The sequence below is a fragment of the Pezoporus wallicus genome, unplaced genomic scaffold (genome assembly GCF_028554395.1).
Source record: "Pezoporus wallicus isolate ANWC-B61680 ecotype Strahan unplaced genomic scaffold, APGP_CSIRO_Pwel_v1 contig_6275, whole genome shotgun sequence".
NCBI lineage: Eukaryota > Metazoa > Chordata > Aves > Psittaciformes > Psittacidae > Pezoporus > Pezoporus wallicus.
Window position 1 is genome coordinate 2,036,757 of NW_026636901.1, and position 19,796 is coordinate 2,056,552.

Here is a 19,796-nt window from a genome sequence, read left to right on the forward strand (position 1 = left end):
TTCTGTGCTAACCAGCAGTACAGAAATGAACATGGAGCTGCTGAAATACCTGCCATGGATATGTATATGTCACTCCATCTGAAACTCTGTTAAGTTGGGGAAATTATTGGTCATATAGATACATTTATTACCGTAACCAACTCAGGAGAAATCAGCACCGTTTTCATTCAAACTTTGTCAATACTGAACAAGAAGATAAATTATGAAAACACTGCCCTTTCCTAAGGTGGTGCATAGGATGAAAAGGAATATCCTAAACGGAGCTTTAATGGATGGCATCTGCCACTGGAAAAGATACTTCTAAACGCTGCCAAGGTTAATGCATATTTAAATGGGAATGATGAACATCAGTTGCATGTCTGTGATTGCTAAAGATACATTGTTTGTGATTTTTAGTTTGTGCATCTACAAATAATTTCTTATGACCTCCCCTCTCCTTTGCTGTAATGCACTGGGTGGCATCAGAAGGTTTAATTTAAATAGAAAACTGGCATTCTGCTGATCACCAGCCAAATGAATCCTCAGAGACAGTATGTAAAATGCTAGCTTTTGTTCTGTCTGCACTGACGTGAGCACAGCCACGCCTTTCAGTAAATAAATAAAGCAAAATTCTAATAATGTCTACTGTCCCTAAAGAATTGCATCACATGGTTTAGCATAAAGCTGGTGGCAGTGAGTAGGCAACAGAGAAAACACATTGGATTAGATACTCATGAAGTGCAGGAGCTGAAGGTCTAATCCAGTATTATTAGATTTGATGATCAGTACGAAGTTAGGTAAAAAGTATTTAAGTCAAAAATCAAACAAATGGATGAGAAAAAAAAAAAAAAGAAGTGATTTTTTAACGTCCTAGGTATACCAAAGAATTCATGGTGTATCCCTGCGAAGATATTACCAACTGGTAAAAAGGAACCATTTAAAACATTCTTTATATGCAAGATAATTTAGCATTACAGACTTCTGGGTAAATAGCTGTGAAGTGATACCAGAAGCACATTCAGAAACTGACATCCCAATATTAGCTGAACAAATATTTTTGGGACCATTCTCTGTGATGAAGGAGTTCCTCTACCCTGAGCCATTTATCGAGCACACACACATGATCTAATAGGACATCATCTGATCAAAGTTGGATACCTGACTTTGGAGTATGAGAATCATAAACTTGCTTACGGTCTATCTGGTCTGCAAACACTTCTCCATAGATCATCCAATAAGGCATGTAAAAAATGTTTTTCGCCAGCTTCCATGAGGGCTCCTCATTAGGGAAGAGAATAGCCTGTCTTGCAACACCAAAGCTCATCAGAACCACCAACATGATGATGACAAAGTACATCATGTCTATCATCTGAATGTAATGACAGGAAAGAAAGAGAGAAAGAGAGAAGGGACAAGAATTAGAGGAACATATTTGTCCATATTTCTGTTATTATATGCTGGGAAAAAAAAAAAGTTTATAAATCTTAGAAACAGAATTTTCAAAAACAAATTTGAAAAGCCATTCTCAGTTTTACACATAACAAATTTCACTTTCAAATAAGTGAAGCAGTATTATTGTATCTTTGGTTTTATCCAGTGTTTCTTTTAAACGCAATTTAAATGTTGTGCATAGACTTGGCAATATAAGATACCGTCTGGCCACATCAGTTCCCTGAACAAGAATGTAGGTTCACTGGAATCAGCAGTCTGGCCTGGTCATGGGTCAAAAGATGATGTATTGTTTATAGGTATCTACTGGAAACTGTATCAAAACAGTTGACATGAGCTGACATGGATTATTTTATTTACGGGTAGCCATTGTCGTGGAGCAAAGGAAGGGAGCTGCATCTAATGTAAGGAATAATGGGTGCCAGAACAGCCTGATACTGCAACAGAAGGGACACCATGGTGGTAACAGTGAGAAAGGAAAGCTGTGATACTGGCTGGACTAGAAATCAGCTTGGTGGGGGAGTCTGACAAAGACCATATTTTTTGAAAAAAGTAATGCAGATAACACAGACACTCAACTATTCTTCTCCATTGTTGGAATGTCTCATTAGCACATGCACAAGTTTAACCAGTGCTTGCAAACAGTGCCTACCCATTCAAAATGTTCCTGGAAAAAGTAGGACAACAATACTAGGAGGTGCTGAATAGAGGCTGAAAATTAGAAGATGAGCTGTGCTAGAAAAGACCTCCCAGAGAGCAAAGCAATGGCCATCAAGCAGGTACAGCAGAGATGCTTTCTAACCCCAAATGATGGTAAAAATAATGAGCGTCCTGTTAGGTCCCTGGTAAGATCATAGAATTGTAGAATCTTAGAATGGCTTGGGTTGGAAGAGACCTTAAAGATCATTCAGTTCCAAACCCCCTGCCATGGGCAGAGACACATTCCACTAGACAGGTTGCTCAAAGCCCTATCCAACCTGGCCCTGAACACTGACAGTGATGAGGCAGCCAAAACTTCTCTGGGAAACCTGTGCCAGTGCCTCATCACCCCACAGTAAAGATCCCTTCAAAATCCTTAGTTACAGACTTACAGGTCTTCAGTTACAAGGCTTGTTATGACAGTTTTTTTTCACAGCTTTGGATGTAACTTTTGTTTCTGGCCAAAACTCAACCCAAAACTCCTCTAAACCTCAAAGTTCTAATGAGTTTCAGTCTTTGCATTTTCTGTCTCAGCTGCATTCTACCTTCCCCGCTAGGTAGGTGTGCAAGCAATCTGCACTTCAACTGGTGGCCTTGTAACTCCACTGCTAACTTGAAGCAGCTCAGGAGTAAGGTTGCTCATGACAAGCCAGTAGAAGAGGGTTCTTCAGTTTTAAGGCACAAGGAGAGTGACCTGAGATCAAAGTAACAGTGGGAAAGTATCTAAGAGAGAAAAGAGCATATCAGCATACAGAAAAGGATATTCACATGTCCTGAGAGAGAGGCTGTAGGAGAAAGACATCTATAGGGCAATGCTCTGGTAAGAGAGTTTCAAGGAGCTGGAAAGAAGGAACTGGGGACAAGTGAAAAAATATCTGGGAAAAAAAGAAGTCCTGAGGTCCATAAAAACACATTAAAGCAAAAAACAAGCCAAACCAAAACAAAAAAACCCAACCCCCCAAAAGAACAACAAAACCGTCCCAAGTCTGGGACATGGGAGAGGAAAAGAAATGCCTTAAAGAAAAAAAGACAAGTAAATCACTAACATTCCTCTGTTACTCCTTCTCTGTTAATCTTTCAAGAAAACCTGCTGGAAAAGGGATTCCAGTTCATTGTACCTCAGACAGCATCCTGAAATGGACAACCACATTTAGTTCTTACTGCTTTTAGGGAAGGAATTTGGAGATAAAACTGATTTTTCCTTTCTTCTCTGATGAAAACTTGTTTCAGGTAGAAATACATAAAGCGATATGATGCAATATAATACCTATTTTAACATGTCATGCAAATAAATAAACATAATGAGTATTTGGCAGCAATTTTAAACAATTTCTTAAATCCTTCCAGTGTTTTTGATTAGGAATTACAGGTTTGACCTCATGGTGCAAGAAATGAAATTTTCAGTGCTATGCTCTATTGAAGCTGCATATTAGCTTTTCCCCCCTTTGGCTGGGTATCCTAAAACCTTGGTAGCTTGACTGAAATTTAGTGAAGAGATGGATGAATTTCTACTGACTCTAGTGGACATTGTATCGGGCTCTTTGGCCTGTAGTGTCACACTACAATTGTTTTCTTAATAAGGCAATGACCATTTCAATCATTCTGCAGAACTCATTAGTCACCTATTTGAAAAAAGTGATAAACAAAGAAACTGTTGGCGCAGTTTTATAAAGTTATTTTTGTTTCCTTTTTTTAATTGCACATAAGCTAAGAAAATGTAGAGATTCCCACACAGTAAGAGAACTGATATACCTTGGACTCTCAACATGCTACAGTGATTTCATTTCATCCCTGTAATTCTATCACTGTGCAGAGATCAGCAAAGCACATTATAATGAACATACCCTGTTAGTGAAACTAGTAGATAATAACAACCTTCAGCATTCAGCTTCCTTCCCCTAACCTTACTTTTGCTTTATCCCATTGGTTTTAAACCACTCAAGCCCATTCCTATCCTTTGCTTAATTTCACTTACATGTTTGTTCATGATGCCCAGAGGCAAAACCTATTACAGCTATTTTGTTGGATACAATGTAGAGGGAGGTGACAAGAAAGTTCCTTAACATTGTAAAGATGGAAAGAATCAACTTTTTCCTCCTGAGCCTAAAACATACTTAGAGTAGAAACTCATCATAAAAGTTCAGGCACTAAACATGGTCTGTTCAGGAACTCAAAAGCTGAGATGGGCTTACTCCGTAGAAACACGCGTAACACTTTGTAGTAATATGTATAACCAGCTCGATGTTCTCCATAGTACTGAATGGTACTTGCAAGACCATGAGATGAAAAAGACAGAACACGAGGAAGTAAATGGATATGGGATTTAAACAAAAATCCTCAAGGGAGCCCACTGTAGCCTGCAAGCAAGCATGTACAACTCCCAGGGAAGTCTGTGAATGATATAAATGGACTGGCCATTACACAGGGGAGTAAGTGGTCCAGAAAACAGATGTGAGAAGCAAATTTGTGTAATTCAAACCAGTTGGGCACTGCATGTGTGGGGAAAGTGGATGTGTCAGAGCTGCTGAGTGGATGAAGTATGAAAACCAACTAACAGGAAGGCAAAAAATAAAAAGAACTTTCCTCCTTTAACCCACACCTTCAGAGTACTCTGGTAGCTAAATTCAACACCGTCTGAGTGGGTGTTGGGCCTACAGAGGCTGGTGAGGCTGGTGGAGTGAGGCTTGATTTGTTGTACAAAGGATGACAAAGGAATGGAAATGATATTATTTTACTGATTTCAACCACTGTCTTCCTGTGTCGACCCCAGGAGAAAAATAAATTACTGTTGATACTACTGGTGAAGCTGGACTCCTTTCAGCCGTCCATAACACTGGCTACTCAAAGTTTGTTATTCATGGCCAGTCTGTTTATTACTGAACTGTTTTTCAGACTGTCTTTGCTAGTACCACAACTCCGGATTTTTTTGTTCAAGGCACCTGTGAAAAATACAACAGACGAGGAGGGCAGTTGTTTTTTTTTTTGGAGTTTTATACATTGTGTGTTGTGTAAGTCCCAGTGACAACCAGATTCCCCAATGGAGTGACATAGTCCAAGTGGAGCATGAAAGAAACAGATGAAAATGCAGTGTTTTCTTTTTGGTATTTGGTCCTTTCTTTTGTCCTATTGTCCTTTTACAGTAAACGCCAGCAAGAACTGTTGAGTATTTTCACCTCTGTACTCTGGAGCACTGTAAAATCCCTCACATCAACACCCTACTGGCTTCCCTGAAGGAAGGCAGCCCACTTCAGAATCCTGTTTGCAGGACATGATGATTCAACAACCACTTTATTTTGTGTTTTTCCTCTATCTTTCCTTTTTTTTTTTTTTTTCTTTTTTTTCCACTAAGCAATGGTTCTTCTGTCACTTCTTGGGTAGGAAGCCTAACTGGACATACATTTTACATTTCAATTTTATACCTGCTTAGAATCACTGAGTGACTGAGCTTGTTGTGACTAATGTAACATCAAGGAGGGTGCCAATTCATGCATTCATATATGTGCCCTTTTCCCACTATGGTGAGGAAGAAGGGTGGATAGAAGTCCTATTTGAACTTGTTGAGTATTGTCCACATATAAATGATATAGCATATGTAGGAAAGTTGGTATTCAATTTACTTTTTTTACTGAATACCAGCTTCAAGATTTTTTTATTTTTAAATATATATATATTTAAATAAATTTTAAACCCCAGAATGCATGAAACAGTGACAAATTACACAATAACTGCATATAGAACATGAGCATGTGTATTAGCTACATGTGCAAGAACTCAAACGGCATGGACATGCATCTGGAAGGCTCAGCCATTTTCTTTAACTCGTATGTGTAAACTGCTGCTTTAATGCAACATTTCTACTGAAACATAAAAAGAAAAAGGTGAAAAGTCAAAAATAATACATCTGGTAGCAATCCCTCTTGGTTCTTCCTGTATGTACGTACTATTACATACATGTAATGTACATATGCATGTACTACTACATAAACTGTTCATATTCCTGGCATGTCATGTACATGTACATGATGTGGCCAGAGAACAGAGGCTGCAGCTATGCGAATGGATTCCTCATCTCACAAGAACACACCTGAACAAGAAAGATGGAAGAACATACCGACATGGAGCAGACTATAGAAAGGTCACAGTCTTAATCACAGCCATTATAGATTTGAATATACCACGCCTATTAAACACACTTTGAGAGTCTTAAGGTACCAGGTACCGAACACTTTTTTAACCTTAACAAACCTCCCTCCATCACAACTAGTTGAGAATTAGCATCCTTTGTATTTTCTTCAAATGAGGTGCAAAGGTGTAAATGGGTGGTTTTGCTGTTGAAGAGATGTGAGATGTCAGAGAAAGACAAGTAATACATTATGTAACAGAACACAGAGAGTCTAATCCTCAGTTCTGGAAATCTGTGATGAGGTTTTGATTCATTAAGGCACTGACTTCTAGCTTGCATGAAAATCCTGATGTGTAGGAAAAATACAGACCAATCTGCAATGATATCATTGGCAAAATGCACTGAGTCAAGAACATGCTGGTAAAACATAAAAAGAGTATACTACTTCTCTTACCATTTTCCCAATCATCATAACATATGGTCCCAAATACTTGTTTACTCCGAAGATGTCTAATAACCGTATATACCAATAAATGATGTTAACACAGTATATCACTCGTCCATCGCTCCGCAGTGGCAGATCTTGCAGACGGAGCACCATCCCAACGGAGAACAGGAGGATAGCTATGAGGTCAGTAACATTCCAGTACTCCTGGAGCCAAACTTTCACCTTCTGTAACAGCTTCCCAGGCTCTGACATCAATATCTGAAGGACAGAGGGAATGGAGAGGAAAGGAGCTGAGCTGTCTTAATATAAGCTTGCAGAAATCTATAGTAAACAGATATATGCTACACAGGCCAAAGGAAAGGTGATAGACTCCTATTGTATAAATGCCTCATGCACTCTCTGATTTTTTTGAGAAATATTCCATTTCAATCTTTTTTAGCTTGTATCTATGTGCAATTTACTTAAAAGGATGAAAACACCCATGAAATCAGAAGAAATGTATGCATATCTTTCTGGTTTTCAAATTTATTGACCCCACTTAGAGTCTTGATAGAGAGGGAGAAATGTACAAAGATATTTCATCAGAAAATTAACATTTGAAGAAGCTGTAATTTTAAGAAAAAATATTCTAAAATGTGTATCAAACTGTCAAGAAATAATGAATAACCATTAAGATCTGGATTTAGCATTTAATCCAGAGAGATACTAGCTACTACTTGGACCTATTTTTGAAAATCAAGTTCCACAGCTGAGAATATAATTCACAAAAATAATTAATCTTTATTTATAATTTATCGCCATTCTATTTGCAAGATCATTTGAGAGACTTGATTGTTTTCCTAAATTACTGTTGAAACTATTCCTCAAGTGATATCTATGAATAATTCGTAGCTTTTAGTGAGTTAACAAGCTGTTTGTTTTAATTTTCTAAATTTAGCCTGAGAACATTTGAGCAGACTCATACAGTTCCTTAAAAAGATGAATGCTATTCTTATAATTTTCTTATAATTCATTTTCAGAGTGAATTTTAGGCTTGTCTTCTGTGAACAATCTCCCACATCTGCTTAGAAATCCATTACGACAAATGTTCTTGATAAACTTTTGTGGAAAGCACAATTTGGGGTGAATGATTAGACAAAAATGGCACATACGATTCCTGCCAGCAGCCTCCCATCTACTGAGCCAGTGGTGTTTTGTCTCCATCAGTGCTGCAGAGTCCTTGTGTGGCTATTGCCACTGGTTTTCTTTTGGTTAGTGAAGTACTCTCATTATAGGCCACACAAGTAGTGACTTTTCCTCTTTTTCTTCTCTGTTTTTTATAAGGTAGAGTTTACCATACAGTGATTGAAATCGGCCTTTGAAGTCTAAGTGGTTGTTGCAAGACCATTTTTAGTCTAGCCCTCAAAAGCATTTGCTGCAGAAAATACAAATGCAGATGGAAACAAATTAAGCCCAGGGGTACAAATGTGCTGTTTTAGCTGAGGTCAACAGGATTTGCACCCACTCACATCAGGGCTGAATCTGGCCTCTGGTGTCGTTGTGGAATAGATGTGCATTTGGCCAAGTGAAAGGGCACAGTGGTATCTGCAAGTGGGAGAGACCATGAGGGGAGGATGGCAGAACAACTTCCCTCTGCCTACAGACTGAGTGCCACCTTAAATGCTGTCTCTGCTCTACATGTGTGTGTTAGCGTCTTTAGGGAGATGCATGCTGTTGCTTGACATAATTAGCAAAAATTTTCAAGATGATTAGAAGGGAGAAATTCTCTTAGAAATGTGCTGCAATATTCAATGTGGATCTGAATCTTCTCCCAGCTATGGCTGGTTTTACTTATATCCTTTGCATGACACATGTGGATGTACAGAACAGCTGTAAATTTTGAATGAACTCTGTTCGGGTTGAGAAGCTGAACATGTGTTTTTCACGCTATCCCCAAGTCTCTGTCCATTATTTTACAGCATATTTCCTTGTCTTCTCCCTGAAGCAAACTTCAGTTTCTGGGCCACATTTCAAGGAATATAGCTATGTTTTGAGATATATCAGAAAGGTGGTCATACTTGTGAATGCTATTATGTATCAAACAGCAGTTTGAAAACAGGAGAAAAAGAAAGAGACACTTGATTTTGAAATGAAGGAAGATAGATTTTTTTAGTGCTGTGTTTTCAATAATCCATCTGCTGTTCTGAAAAAAAAAGGCAATTCTATGATAAACCTGTTCATCAAAAATTGTCCTGAGAAAAATAATAAAAGCAAATATTCAACACCCCTCCCCCCCCCCCGAAAAAAAGCAAAAAACAAGAAGCAAAAAAAAACCAAACCAAAGCTGTTCCTTTTTCATTCTGTCTTTTTTGGTTGCAGTGATTTTACCTCTCTCATCTTCTCTATTCCCAGAGTGAAAATGTATGAGATGACAATCCATTCCTGTGTAGATGGCCAGCGATCCATCTTCACTAACACTATATAATTGAAAAGCATCAAGTAGCCTATATATGCCAGCTGTAAAGAAACAAAATGAATATCAATACTCACTATATTTATATAACTGACCCAGATTCTTGGTTTGATATTCCTAATTCTGATGTAACCAGAGTCAAACAGACAAAAGAACAACCAGTGTTCTGAGTTGCCTGAAAATGCTCACATTAAATCACATAGTGTGTATTCTGCAACCTACATGCACAAATGTCCTCTCCTCAAGCTACATCTGCCTCCCCAATAAAATTTTATTAATGCAGTCACCCTGGATCATCCCACAGTGATGGGAAGTCTGATACCACTATGTCAACTACCAAACCAAGTTACGTAACTGAAGATTTCTCCCTCATCTGCTTATAAAGCCTTACTCCTCCAACACCAGTCCTCTGTGTTTTTCTTCCTGTTCTAGGTTGACTCTGGCTTTCCAAACTCTTTTTGCACAAGCCTTTCCTGTGGCCCAGAAGGTCCTTTTCGGTAGGGTTATTTCAGTGCTCAGTGTCTCACAGAACAGGATTTATAGTCCAGCTGTATTTGTTAGTGAACATCACTTCTGCTGTGTGTAAAAGCCACAGCGTTTTGGTTTCTCTTCCAGTTGCTGGTTTGAAGGACACTTGAGAGATTTCTTTACATTAGCCATAACTATCAGTACAGAGAAGACAGTCAGCTGAAACACTGCTTCTTGTCTACATAAAACATAGGAGGAAATGATCTCACTGGTCTCAGTTTGTGCACGATGGTGGATTGCAATGCTCATGTCTAGAGTCTGGTCTTCCCTTAACACTCCTAAAGGAAATGGAGAGCAATATTGACTTAGGTCAACATCTAGGGTGCCAGCTGAGTCAGCAGAAACTCTGTCTGGGAAGGCAGAACTGCATGCACACCTCCCTAGATGAAATTACGCCTTCTACTATAGTAGTGCAAAAAGCCAGGTGACTCTGCCACTAACATACCTCCTCTTAAATCTCCTTGATTATTATGCCAAATAATCATACCAATTTAGTCTGACTCAGCAGTCTTTGGTGAGCATTTGCAGTTAGTATGGTAAAAGAATAGTGTCATTAACGTTACAAAGGTGTCAGAAATCACAAGACCCACCATGTAACTAAAGGTTTTTTGATACTTTTTTTTTTTGTTCGTTTGCAATTCAAATTTGCTGAAAATTGCCGAAAAAATTTGCTTGGGAAAAAAAGAAAAGGAAAAAAGGATCTTGATTTAAAAATAAAATGATGCTGAAACTGCACCACCTTAGCCCAAGGATCCAAGGAACAAGCCTTTCAGATAGGAAGTGACACCTTTCTTCTCCTTCCATGGAACTGCAGTTTGCTCCTGTCTTCCAGAAGGATGTCCTGATCAACACTGTGGTCAAACCTCAATACAGCTGCCCATGCTGGTACTCAAGACTCATTGAAAGTGGTTTTCAATGTAACAGTCAAAAACCAGACCACAGTAGTTATGTTTTGAAACTACTGCATGTCCAGATAGAAAGACTAATTTAATTTCTTTAAAAAAAGCTGTTTATTTTGTCTCATCTGCTGAGTCAAAATGTTACTTACTCCAAGATCCCCACATTTAACCCACTCTTGTGCATTTTAAGAATGAAGATGGATATAGCTATAGACTAATAGCAGATAGGCAGATATGGAATAATCAAATTATTTTACATGGCATACAATAGCCATAAGTATGGTTGCTTTTTTTTGAATGTAAAATTTGTAGGATTTCTTTTGAAACCTATGATTAGTACTTCTGCCTGTGTGCTCGTAAAAGTGCGACAGCCTGTGCAATTTTAACCCCCATCTGAATGTTTTTGCTTTTGGTCTCCAGGAGTTTCTCAGTATAACCAACTGGTCAGGCACTGCAGCCAGAATCCACCTTTATTTGCTCTTCAGTGCAGCCAAGATCCAGCTTTAGTAAGTGACCTTGATTGAGACCTGCCTCAGGACACAAAACTGTAGGAACAGGTCTAAATGGAAATGTAATATTGATCTTTTTCTCCCATTTCAGAACTGAACTAACAGGGAGAGCCAGGATGCTTCTTTCTGTTTACAGTGTGAAGACTTTTCTGGTTGTGTATAATACATATTGCAATTGATAATGAGACTAGGCTGCTGATGAGCAATTTCTGGACTCATCAGCCTGATTCATGTTCAATGGCCACACAGTTCAGCAAGCAGTTATTCCAAGTTGCCAAACTGGAGCTATTTGCTAGCACAAGCTGTCCATGACAGTTTAGTCTCTGTTGATGTGAGTTTTTCCTGCTGTCTGTAGACATATTGCCTTGATCTCAGCAACCAATTTTTCTCACAAGAAGGATGAGTTCTTTGTGATTTGCTGTGCATTTAGCAGAATGCTGGAAAATATAACTGTGAATGACCACCTGAAATCTTCTGGCCAACTCCATGGTGCTGAGATGGCATTAATTACAGTGTATCACAATGGACACACGTTTTTATAAGACAGACTTGGAAATCACTAATAATTGAAACTCTACCATCTCTTTACACAGTGTATGACAGCACCTGTCAGAGGAGTTAGAAGCTGTTTCCTAACATCTTACCTAGAACTGCCTTGCTGCAATTTAAATCATTACTTCTTGTTCTGTTTAGCAGTGATTTGGAGATTATGCCATTTTGTTCCTCTCTGCAGCTACTTACTCCTATTTGAAAACTATTACATGCCTTCTGCAGACTTGTTTTTTCCCGAGAAAACAACCTTACTTCCCTAAATCCTTCCCCTTAAGTCAAGTTTTACAGAAATCCTGAAACATTTTTTCTTGCTCTTTTTTTGTGTCCTTCAAACCATACCTGTCACATGATGCAGGATCTGAACTGGGATTGAATATTCCAGCCAAGGAGACTGAAAGGATTACTTTCAGTGTTCATTTTACTTTTTGATATCATCCTTCTAAATTCTAGTGCAATTTAATAACTAATCTCTACTCCATCACCCCAGTTTCAAATGAAAATATCAGAAAGCACCTGATGTAGGAGAGATGGTAATGGAATTCTTTCTAATCCTTGCTTCCAGCTTGATAGTGAAAGACTAATTGCCAAAACACTTTGTATCCACATAGTAACTTTAATAAAGCAGTTGTTAATTTATTTGTGAGAATACCCTGTAAAGTTTTTGCCACTGTCTTACTTTAGTAAAAATATGACTTTTTTTTTTTTTTTCCTGCTCCATCTGCAAGATCTGTTTATTTATAATACAAGGAGATTATACTGATTTGATATAATTTGTCCCAGGAAAATGTACAATAACTGCTATTCATGTCTCTGTTATCTTGTCGGTATTTACACAAACACTCTGAAAGACACTCTGTAGACTAGTCAAAACAGAACAAAGAAAGAATATGTTCCAAGAAAACAGGTATGTTCTATCTGCTTCTTGTTTTCACCAATTATTATACAATTTGATATCCTGATTCAGCCCAGCCTTCCACTGCATTTACTATTGGGAGCTCTCTCCTACTGGGAATTCTCTTATAGGGAATTTTTTGGGAACAGCAAACTACCTTATTGTTGTGTTTGAAGAAAAACATACAAAGCCATTCAAATTTTAACCATTAGGCAGGTTTGCAAGTGCTAGCTGGTCTTCACGAAAGGTTTTTATTAGACTATTTACAGGTAAGCCCTCCAATGCATACAGACGCAGGCTTTCAATGAAACACACAAGATGACCTTAATCCACTTTCCATATTTGTCCAAAGAGCAGTAATACAACAGGAAAGATTTCTTACTGTGTAAAACCAAAATTTAACAATGGGAGCATTGTAGAACTCATAAATCTTTCTTCCAACAGGGATCAGTCTGTGCCTTCTCTGAACTTCCTCTTCCTCTTTCTTTCTTGAGGACTCTCCATTCCCTCGTCCCAGCATTGCCTACAAGAAAGAACATTTTTGTATTTTTCTTTGTGAAAAACAAAAAAAGCTTTTACACAGCTACTTCTTTTTTTTTAATTTAATTTTAAAATGAAACTATTCAAAACTTCTGTGATTTCTTGATCTTTAGGCAAAACTAGGTGACCATAGCCAGGTATAAAATGCTTTGTTCTCAGATTATCTTTCATTGCAGGGAAGCTTCTGTTTTAATACTTTGTAAATCGAAATAGCAATGCCTTGGCATCATCTGTCAGCACCTGAGTGCAATCCTTGACTGATGAACAGAAAATGAGATGTGGAGAACATTGCTCCTTTTTGCTGTATAGACAGCAAAAATTTTACCTGACAACAGCTTTTTGTGGTGTACTTCCATAGAGTAAACAGATGCAGACAGAAAACAGGTAAGTTTTGGTTTTAAGCAAAGAGAAGTTCGTAAGGCTGAGACTGAGAGAGAACAACAGGGGGAAAGATGAGTTAGCAATTGCTGGATTGGAAGCAATGAAGCCAGTGACTTTCTGTGTTGATCACTGGATCTGTTACGGGTGATGACACCACAGGGAACTTGACATGAATGTAGAGGACCAACCAGTAGAGTTCACTGCAACACTGTCTTGGACTGGAAGATCCTTTTGCATGATAGTAGCTTTTTCCATAATGAAGTTCCAGACTGCTCATGCACTGACTCTGTTAGGTTTGATCTTACTGGCATGAATCAGACCCACTAGAGAGTTAAGCTGAGCTCCAGAAACATGTACTCAAGAAGTCCTCAGCTATAAATGCAAACCAAACAGGCAAAAGATGGTGATGTTTTCTTTACTTAACTTTATGGTCAGCTGCAGAGAGGTGGAACGCATGGCTAAACTATATACTCACTGAAGTTAATGCTTAAAAGCTGTTCCTTCTTAGAGTACATCATGATCTATTAAATGTTCTTCCTGAAAGCAATTTTTTTGTGAATAGTAGACTAAGAGTAGATTTTAGGTCACTGTACCCTGAGCAAGTTCTTACTACTTAGTTTGTGCAGCATCTATATATTGTAACACTTTTGCACATGAAAGCAACTGCAAGAGTTGATACGCAACTGTTCTAAGTATGCAGTGATTGCACAATAATACTTTTACTTATATGCTTCTATAATGTTTTTCTACAGGTAGATCAAGGCACTTTCATACTTTTATGTCAACTGAAGCAAACTCTCACCACCCCTGAAGATAATGTTCTCATCTGCAACTTAAAAATGTGGAAAACTAAGCCTGTAAAGAGAACAATGAGATGCCAGGCATATTGTCTTTCAATGAAGAGGTCTTTTATCTATCTCTGTGCTTTCTGATTCAACAGGATGTTCAGCACATACTTAACTAATCAGCTTCAGGTGAGCTACTTATTCTGGTTCTAGTGCCCTGCAGGAACAGGAGATGGGCTTCTCATATCTTTCAAAGTAAGAATTACAGTCTTTCCTTTTCTTTTTTTTTTTTTAGACCTCATGTGGAGCTATTCATATAGGTTTTTTGACCTCTAAAACAGTAATTTGTAATGATAACCTGATGAATAATATTTTTTTTCTTTCTTTCAGTCAGCATAGGTAACGTAACATGAGGACTGTGTATGGCCCTAGATAGCTTTTGCCTAATATTTCTCACTTGTTTCACTTATGATGTTAGTTTTTTCCTCTGGTATTAGTACTTTCCATGTGGTCCCTTATATTCTTGAATCTGACTTCACACAGATGTTGCCCTGCACATTTTTAATAAAACAGAATAAATATTCAGGACACAAGTATACTGTACTGACATCCTCTTAAAACCATAGCCTGCTTTGATGAAGTTATGTATTTCCTTTACCTATTTATGCCTGCAGATTTCTATGTTAATTTTTTAAAATTTAGATAAAAATGCATGTTTAAAAATTAAATATAATACCTCCTAATGGTTGTCACAGAGCATATAAAAGCCCTTAAATTCCATCAAGAATTTCATAATACCCAAAGAAGATGAAGTCTGCCATTAAGCAGAAGAGAAAGGTTCTTACTAGGTAAGCAGATAGTCTGCAAGAACATGAGACTTACTGGATATGACTATAGTAGCAGAGATTACACAACCATAGCAGAACCCCAGGTATCACTTCCTGAAGTCTACAAAATCAATCCCTGATCTATAGCATGGATTGTCTATTTTAGGAAAAAAAAAAGTGGAATATGATCTAAATGCTTTGGGAAAATTATAGCCCAAGAAGGTATTAATTTTTTTGCTGCACTCTACATCCTTATGCTGTTTTAGGGAAAGCTGCCATCTGGTGCTACAGTTTTCCATAGCTTTTCCCAAGGCTTTGACTCTGCTGTCCTCTGGTGCTCAAGAATTTTGCAGCAGAGTTAAAGTGAATTCTGGCAGCTTTAACAAATGAGCACTGCCGTGCTTTAGTCAAAGGGATTATTTCACAGAGTTTAAATCCTTCACAATTTAATAAATTTACTAATTCTGAGATACCCCTTAGATCTCACTGGAGTCGGTGAGTTGTAGATGTTTTTAGGATAATGCTCTTTCGGTACCTGGATTTCTAGTTTAGCTGATGAATGCTGATTTCCTGTTTGCTTATTGCTTTCTTGTTGATAATGATGCTGTAATTTTATCTTGTTATAATTATTTTTGAATTAAATCTATCAAGTAATACTAACCTCTCCCCTCCTCCATGCTACAGATGGGGAATCGCTCTGAGATGGCTGGGGATTAATTTGACCTGATGTCCTGACTGTTAATTTTATCACAGTATTAACAAACTGAAAAGCCTCCCCACTAGAAACATACAGAAATAACCTAAATGACTGTGTTAACAGAATAGCTGCAATGCCAAATGTGAACAAATGTGTTTTCCCTTGGAGCGGGAAGCAGTAGGGTGGGAATGACTCAAGACACTGTTCTGTGTGGGTGGCATCTCTTTCTCTAATACGCAATTTTGTCCATGATTCACCATGAGTCATGCGAGGTAAGCCTGACAGCAGCTCAACTACGTTGTAAAGTACAGTACAACTGCATCATTTTAGCCTCAGGGGATTGATGTGTGCACAGTTTTTCATGGAGATTTTTCTAATCAGGGTTCTGGTTTGGCATTTGTTTGCTTTATTTATTTATTTATTTATCTATTTATTTTATTTATCTATTTATTTCCTCCAGATTTTGGTTTATGCAATTAAGGACTGTTCACCACTCACTGATAGGCAGCCAGGACAGTCAGGGGTTGTGCATTTTTGCATTAATATATGCTAATAATCCCATAATATACTATTTATAATTAAATAACAGGAATTTCAGTCCTGCTAGAATGATCACAGGATCCTCAGATTTTATTCTTAGTGAAATCTAAATGCTACATGTTATGGTTTAGATCCAGTCAGTAGCTAAGCACAATGCAGCAACTTGCTCATGCCGTCCTTCCTTCCCCCGGGTGGGATGGGGAGGAGAATCAAAAGCATGTAGACCCCATGTGCTGAGATAAGACACAGCTGAAACCAGGACATACATATAGGCTTACCCCATATCCACACAGAACTAGTGTGGAAACAGTACATAGTTGGGTATATATATATACACACACACACACACACACACCTCTGCACACCCTATTGTATCTTAAGCTTTATAAGGACATGCTGCCTCTAGGATTACTGTTCTCTTCCTTGAAATACTGGTAGTGGGAAAGGCTTAATGCCTTTGAGTTACAGTTGTGCAAAATTGCATTTTGCATGTGCTCAGTGGTATTTTAAGCCTCAGAAGAGCAGGGCTAAAGTACTAAGAGCTCAGTCCTGGCTGCTGGGCATGGCAAATGGCATGAAGAGTGCCAAGGCAGTTGTATGGTGTCAGTATGGGAGGTTTCCAAAACCCCTGAGAAACAGAGGGAGATCCCTCTTTAGAGAGAGTGCCAGCACTTCTGCCTCGTGGCCACTGGCATTGTCTGCCGCTGCTGTATTCTAGATGAGCTGAAGGGGTGTTTTGCTGCTGGCCTGTGAGATGCTGTGAGCACCATCCTCCAACAGCGAGGGTGAGATGGGCCAGGGGCTCAAGGACACTAGTCTTCAACCCTTCCTATCCTAAGAACTGTATTTTTAGTGATGTAAGATTTGGTTAGTCCTTGTCATGGAGAAAAAGCCATACATACATATGATAGATGAGATAATGTGAGCCCAGAGGCCACAAAACTAGCTTTGCTGCTACTGAAAAGTCCAAATTCAAGTGCAAACTTCCTATTCAATCTGAAAAATTAGAACAAAATGAGAAAAACAACAACTGAAACATCTTCTAAAGGACTTAGATGAGTTATTCTGTGTTCAGAAACAAGACTGTTTACTAGGGAACTCCAATATCCGAGTAATAAGGCACTGAATAGGGATAATGATGCTCCTATTCATGGCTTCCAGAATCAGTGTTATTTTGGGAGAAAGGTAGACTGTGGTGTTTTCTGGCTGACCTAAAATACAGCAACTGATTAAGGACATGATCAGGCCTGTACAAATACAAAATGTCTCTGGCCAATATGTTTAATGACCTACTCCTGAATGTCTAATGCTCAGGGTTAATGACTGGCAGCTCCATGGACAAACTGTGGATAATTCCTTGGTGCTGAGGGAAAACTGGTGACAGCAGTATTCAAGCATGTTCCAGCTGGAGACCAGTAATGAGTGGTGTCCCTCAGGGATCGGTGTTGGGACCGGTCTTGTTACAACGTCTTTGTCGGTGACATGGACAGTGGGATTGAGTGCGCCTTCAGCAAGTTTGCCGATGACACCAAGCTGTGTGGTTTGGTTGATACCCTGGAGGGAAGGAATGCCATCCAGAGGGACCTTGACACACTTGTGAGGTGGGCTGATGCCAACCTCATGAAGTTTAACCATGCCAAGTGCAAGGTCCTACACCTGGGTCAGAGCAATCCCAGGCACAGCTACAGGTTGGGCAAAGAAGAGATTCAGAGCAGCTCTGCGGAGAAGGACTTGGGGGTGTTGGTCAACGAGAAATTGAACAAGAGCTGGCTTCAGTGTGTGCTTGCAGCCCAGAAAGCCAACCGTATCCTGGGCTACATCAAAAGGAACGTGACCAGCAGGTCGAAGGAGGTGATCCTGCCCCTCAATTCCGCTCTTGTGAGACCTCACTTGGAGTATTGTGTGCAGTTCTGGTGTCCTCAACATAAAAATACATGGAACTGTTGGAACAAGTCCAGAGGAGGGCCACAAGGATGATCAGGGGCTGCAGCACCTCCCATATGAAGACAGGCTGAGAAAGTTGGGGCTGTTCAGCCTGGAGAAGAGAAGGCTGCGTGGAGACCTCATAGCAGCCTTCCAGTAGCTGAAGGGGGCCTATAGGGATGCTGGGGAGGGACTCTTCATTAGGGACTGTAGTGATAGGACAAGGGGTAACGGGTTAAACCTTAAACAGGGGAAGTTTAGATTGGATATAAGGAAGAAGTTCTTTACTGTGAGGGTAGTGAGGCACTGGAATGGGTTGCTGAGGGGGGTTGTGAATGCTCCATCCCTGGCAGTGTTCAAGGCCAGGTTGGACAGAGCCTTGGGTGACATGGTTTAGTGTGAGGTGTTCCTGCCCATGGCAGGGGGGTTGGAACTTGATGATCTTAAGGTCCTTTCCAACCCTAACTATTCTATGATTCTATGTTTCTGTGGGTAGTTGTTGTAAGGGAAGCCTGTTGCCTAGCATCTAGGTGTTAAAGAAATTTGTGCCCAGCCGTCATATATCTGTTATGAAGTTAAAAGCAGGTGTGAGTAACAAGTAGTTTACAGTGAATAAACATTACATCTTTATAGTATATCCAAATGTTCAGCTACCCACCAGATCATTTGAGAGGAGCATAAAACAAACACATACTTGCATGAAAATGCACCTCTACAGAGGCTTACTTCACTGTTGCTACAGTCTCTGTGATCACATTATTCCACACAAATGAGGTGTAAACCAGCACAAAAATCGTTGTGGCCCTGCACCTCATCCACTCTGCACTTATGCAGAGAAACTATCTCTTTTGGCCTATCAATAATCACGCAGGCTTAGCAGTGCAGGGCACACAAGACTTCATAAGAAATCAATGAACAGACCTTGACTAGATCTGATCTCTTTACTCAGCAGTAGTTAAAAGCAAAAATTGCATATGGGCATAATATTATAGGAATACAGAGACTTGAGAAGTATTCTATGGGAACGATCAGAAACAGAGTTAGGCAGATTTTTTGGATGATACATAATTTGCCAGAAATGGACTTCTGACATTGACCAAAAAGAGCTTTAGTTCAATTTTAAGTTTTAAGCTGAACAAAGCTCAGAAATGTAAACCATGGAAAAAAAATTATAAATATTTTGAACCAACATGTGCCAGTGAAGTAAATGAATAAAAAACTGAAATAATAATTTTTAAAATAAACTATTTGTTTGTCCTGAAAGGAAAAAAAATATGAAGAAAAATAGGTACGTCATTCTGTATACGATAGTTGCAAACAGTGTTTAGGCTGAGTGATTGATCTATTGTCCCATTGTTCAGCAACTGATCAAACATTTGTGATATCATATCTCAATCAATTATTAATGTTAATAAACTATGAATAAGGTAAATTTAAGTGTGTCTAAAGGGAAACTTCACAGAGGAACTTTCCAAAGAGTCTTTCAGGCATCATCTTATCAGTGGAGAAGAGACCCAACCTAATTTATGCCAGACCATTTGACTAGGGCTGGAACAATGCATAACTTCAGTCT

At 38.9% G+C, this 19,796-nt stretch overlaps 1 protein-coding gene across 10 annotated transcripts in view; it reads right to left on the bottom strand.

Moving 5' to 3' along the window:
* Positions 1 to 19,796, bottom strand: part of TRPM3 (transient receptor potential cation channel subfamily M member 3) — a 409,666-nt gene that overhangs the window by 21,127 nt on the left and 368,743 nt on the right. For 9 of the 10 annotated variants that reach the window (XM_057402153.1, XM_057402147.1, XM_057402146.1 and 6 more), the window contains 4 exons: positions 12,913 to 13,053; positions 9,066 to 9,194; positions 6,705 to 6,956; positions 1,174 to 1,348 (listed from right to left, as the gene is read on the bottom strand). In XM_057402153.1, coding sequence (XP_057258136.1) covers positions 1,174 to 1,348; positions 6,705 to 6,956; positions 9,066 to 9,194; positions 12,913 to 13,053 — 697 coding nt within the window. The remainder of the gene's footprint in view (positions 1 to 1,173; positions 1,349 to 6,704; positions 6,957 to 9,065; positions 9,195 to 12,912; positions 13,054 to 19,796) is intronic. The other variant, XM_057402154.1, reaches the window with a different exon arrangement.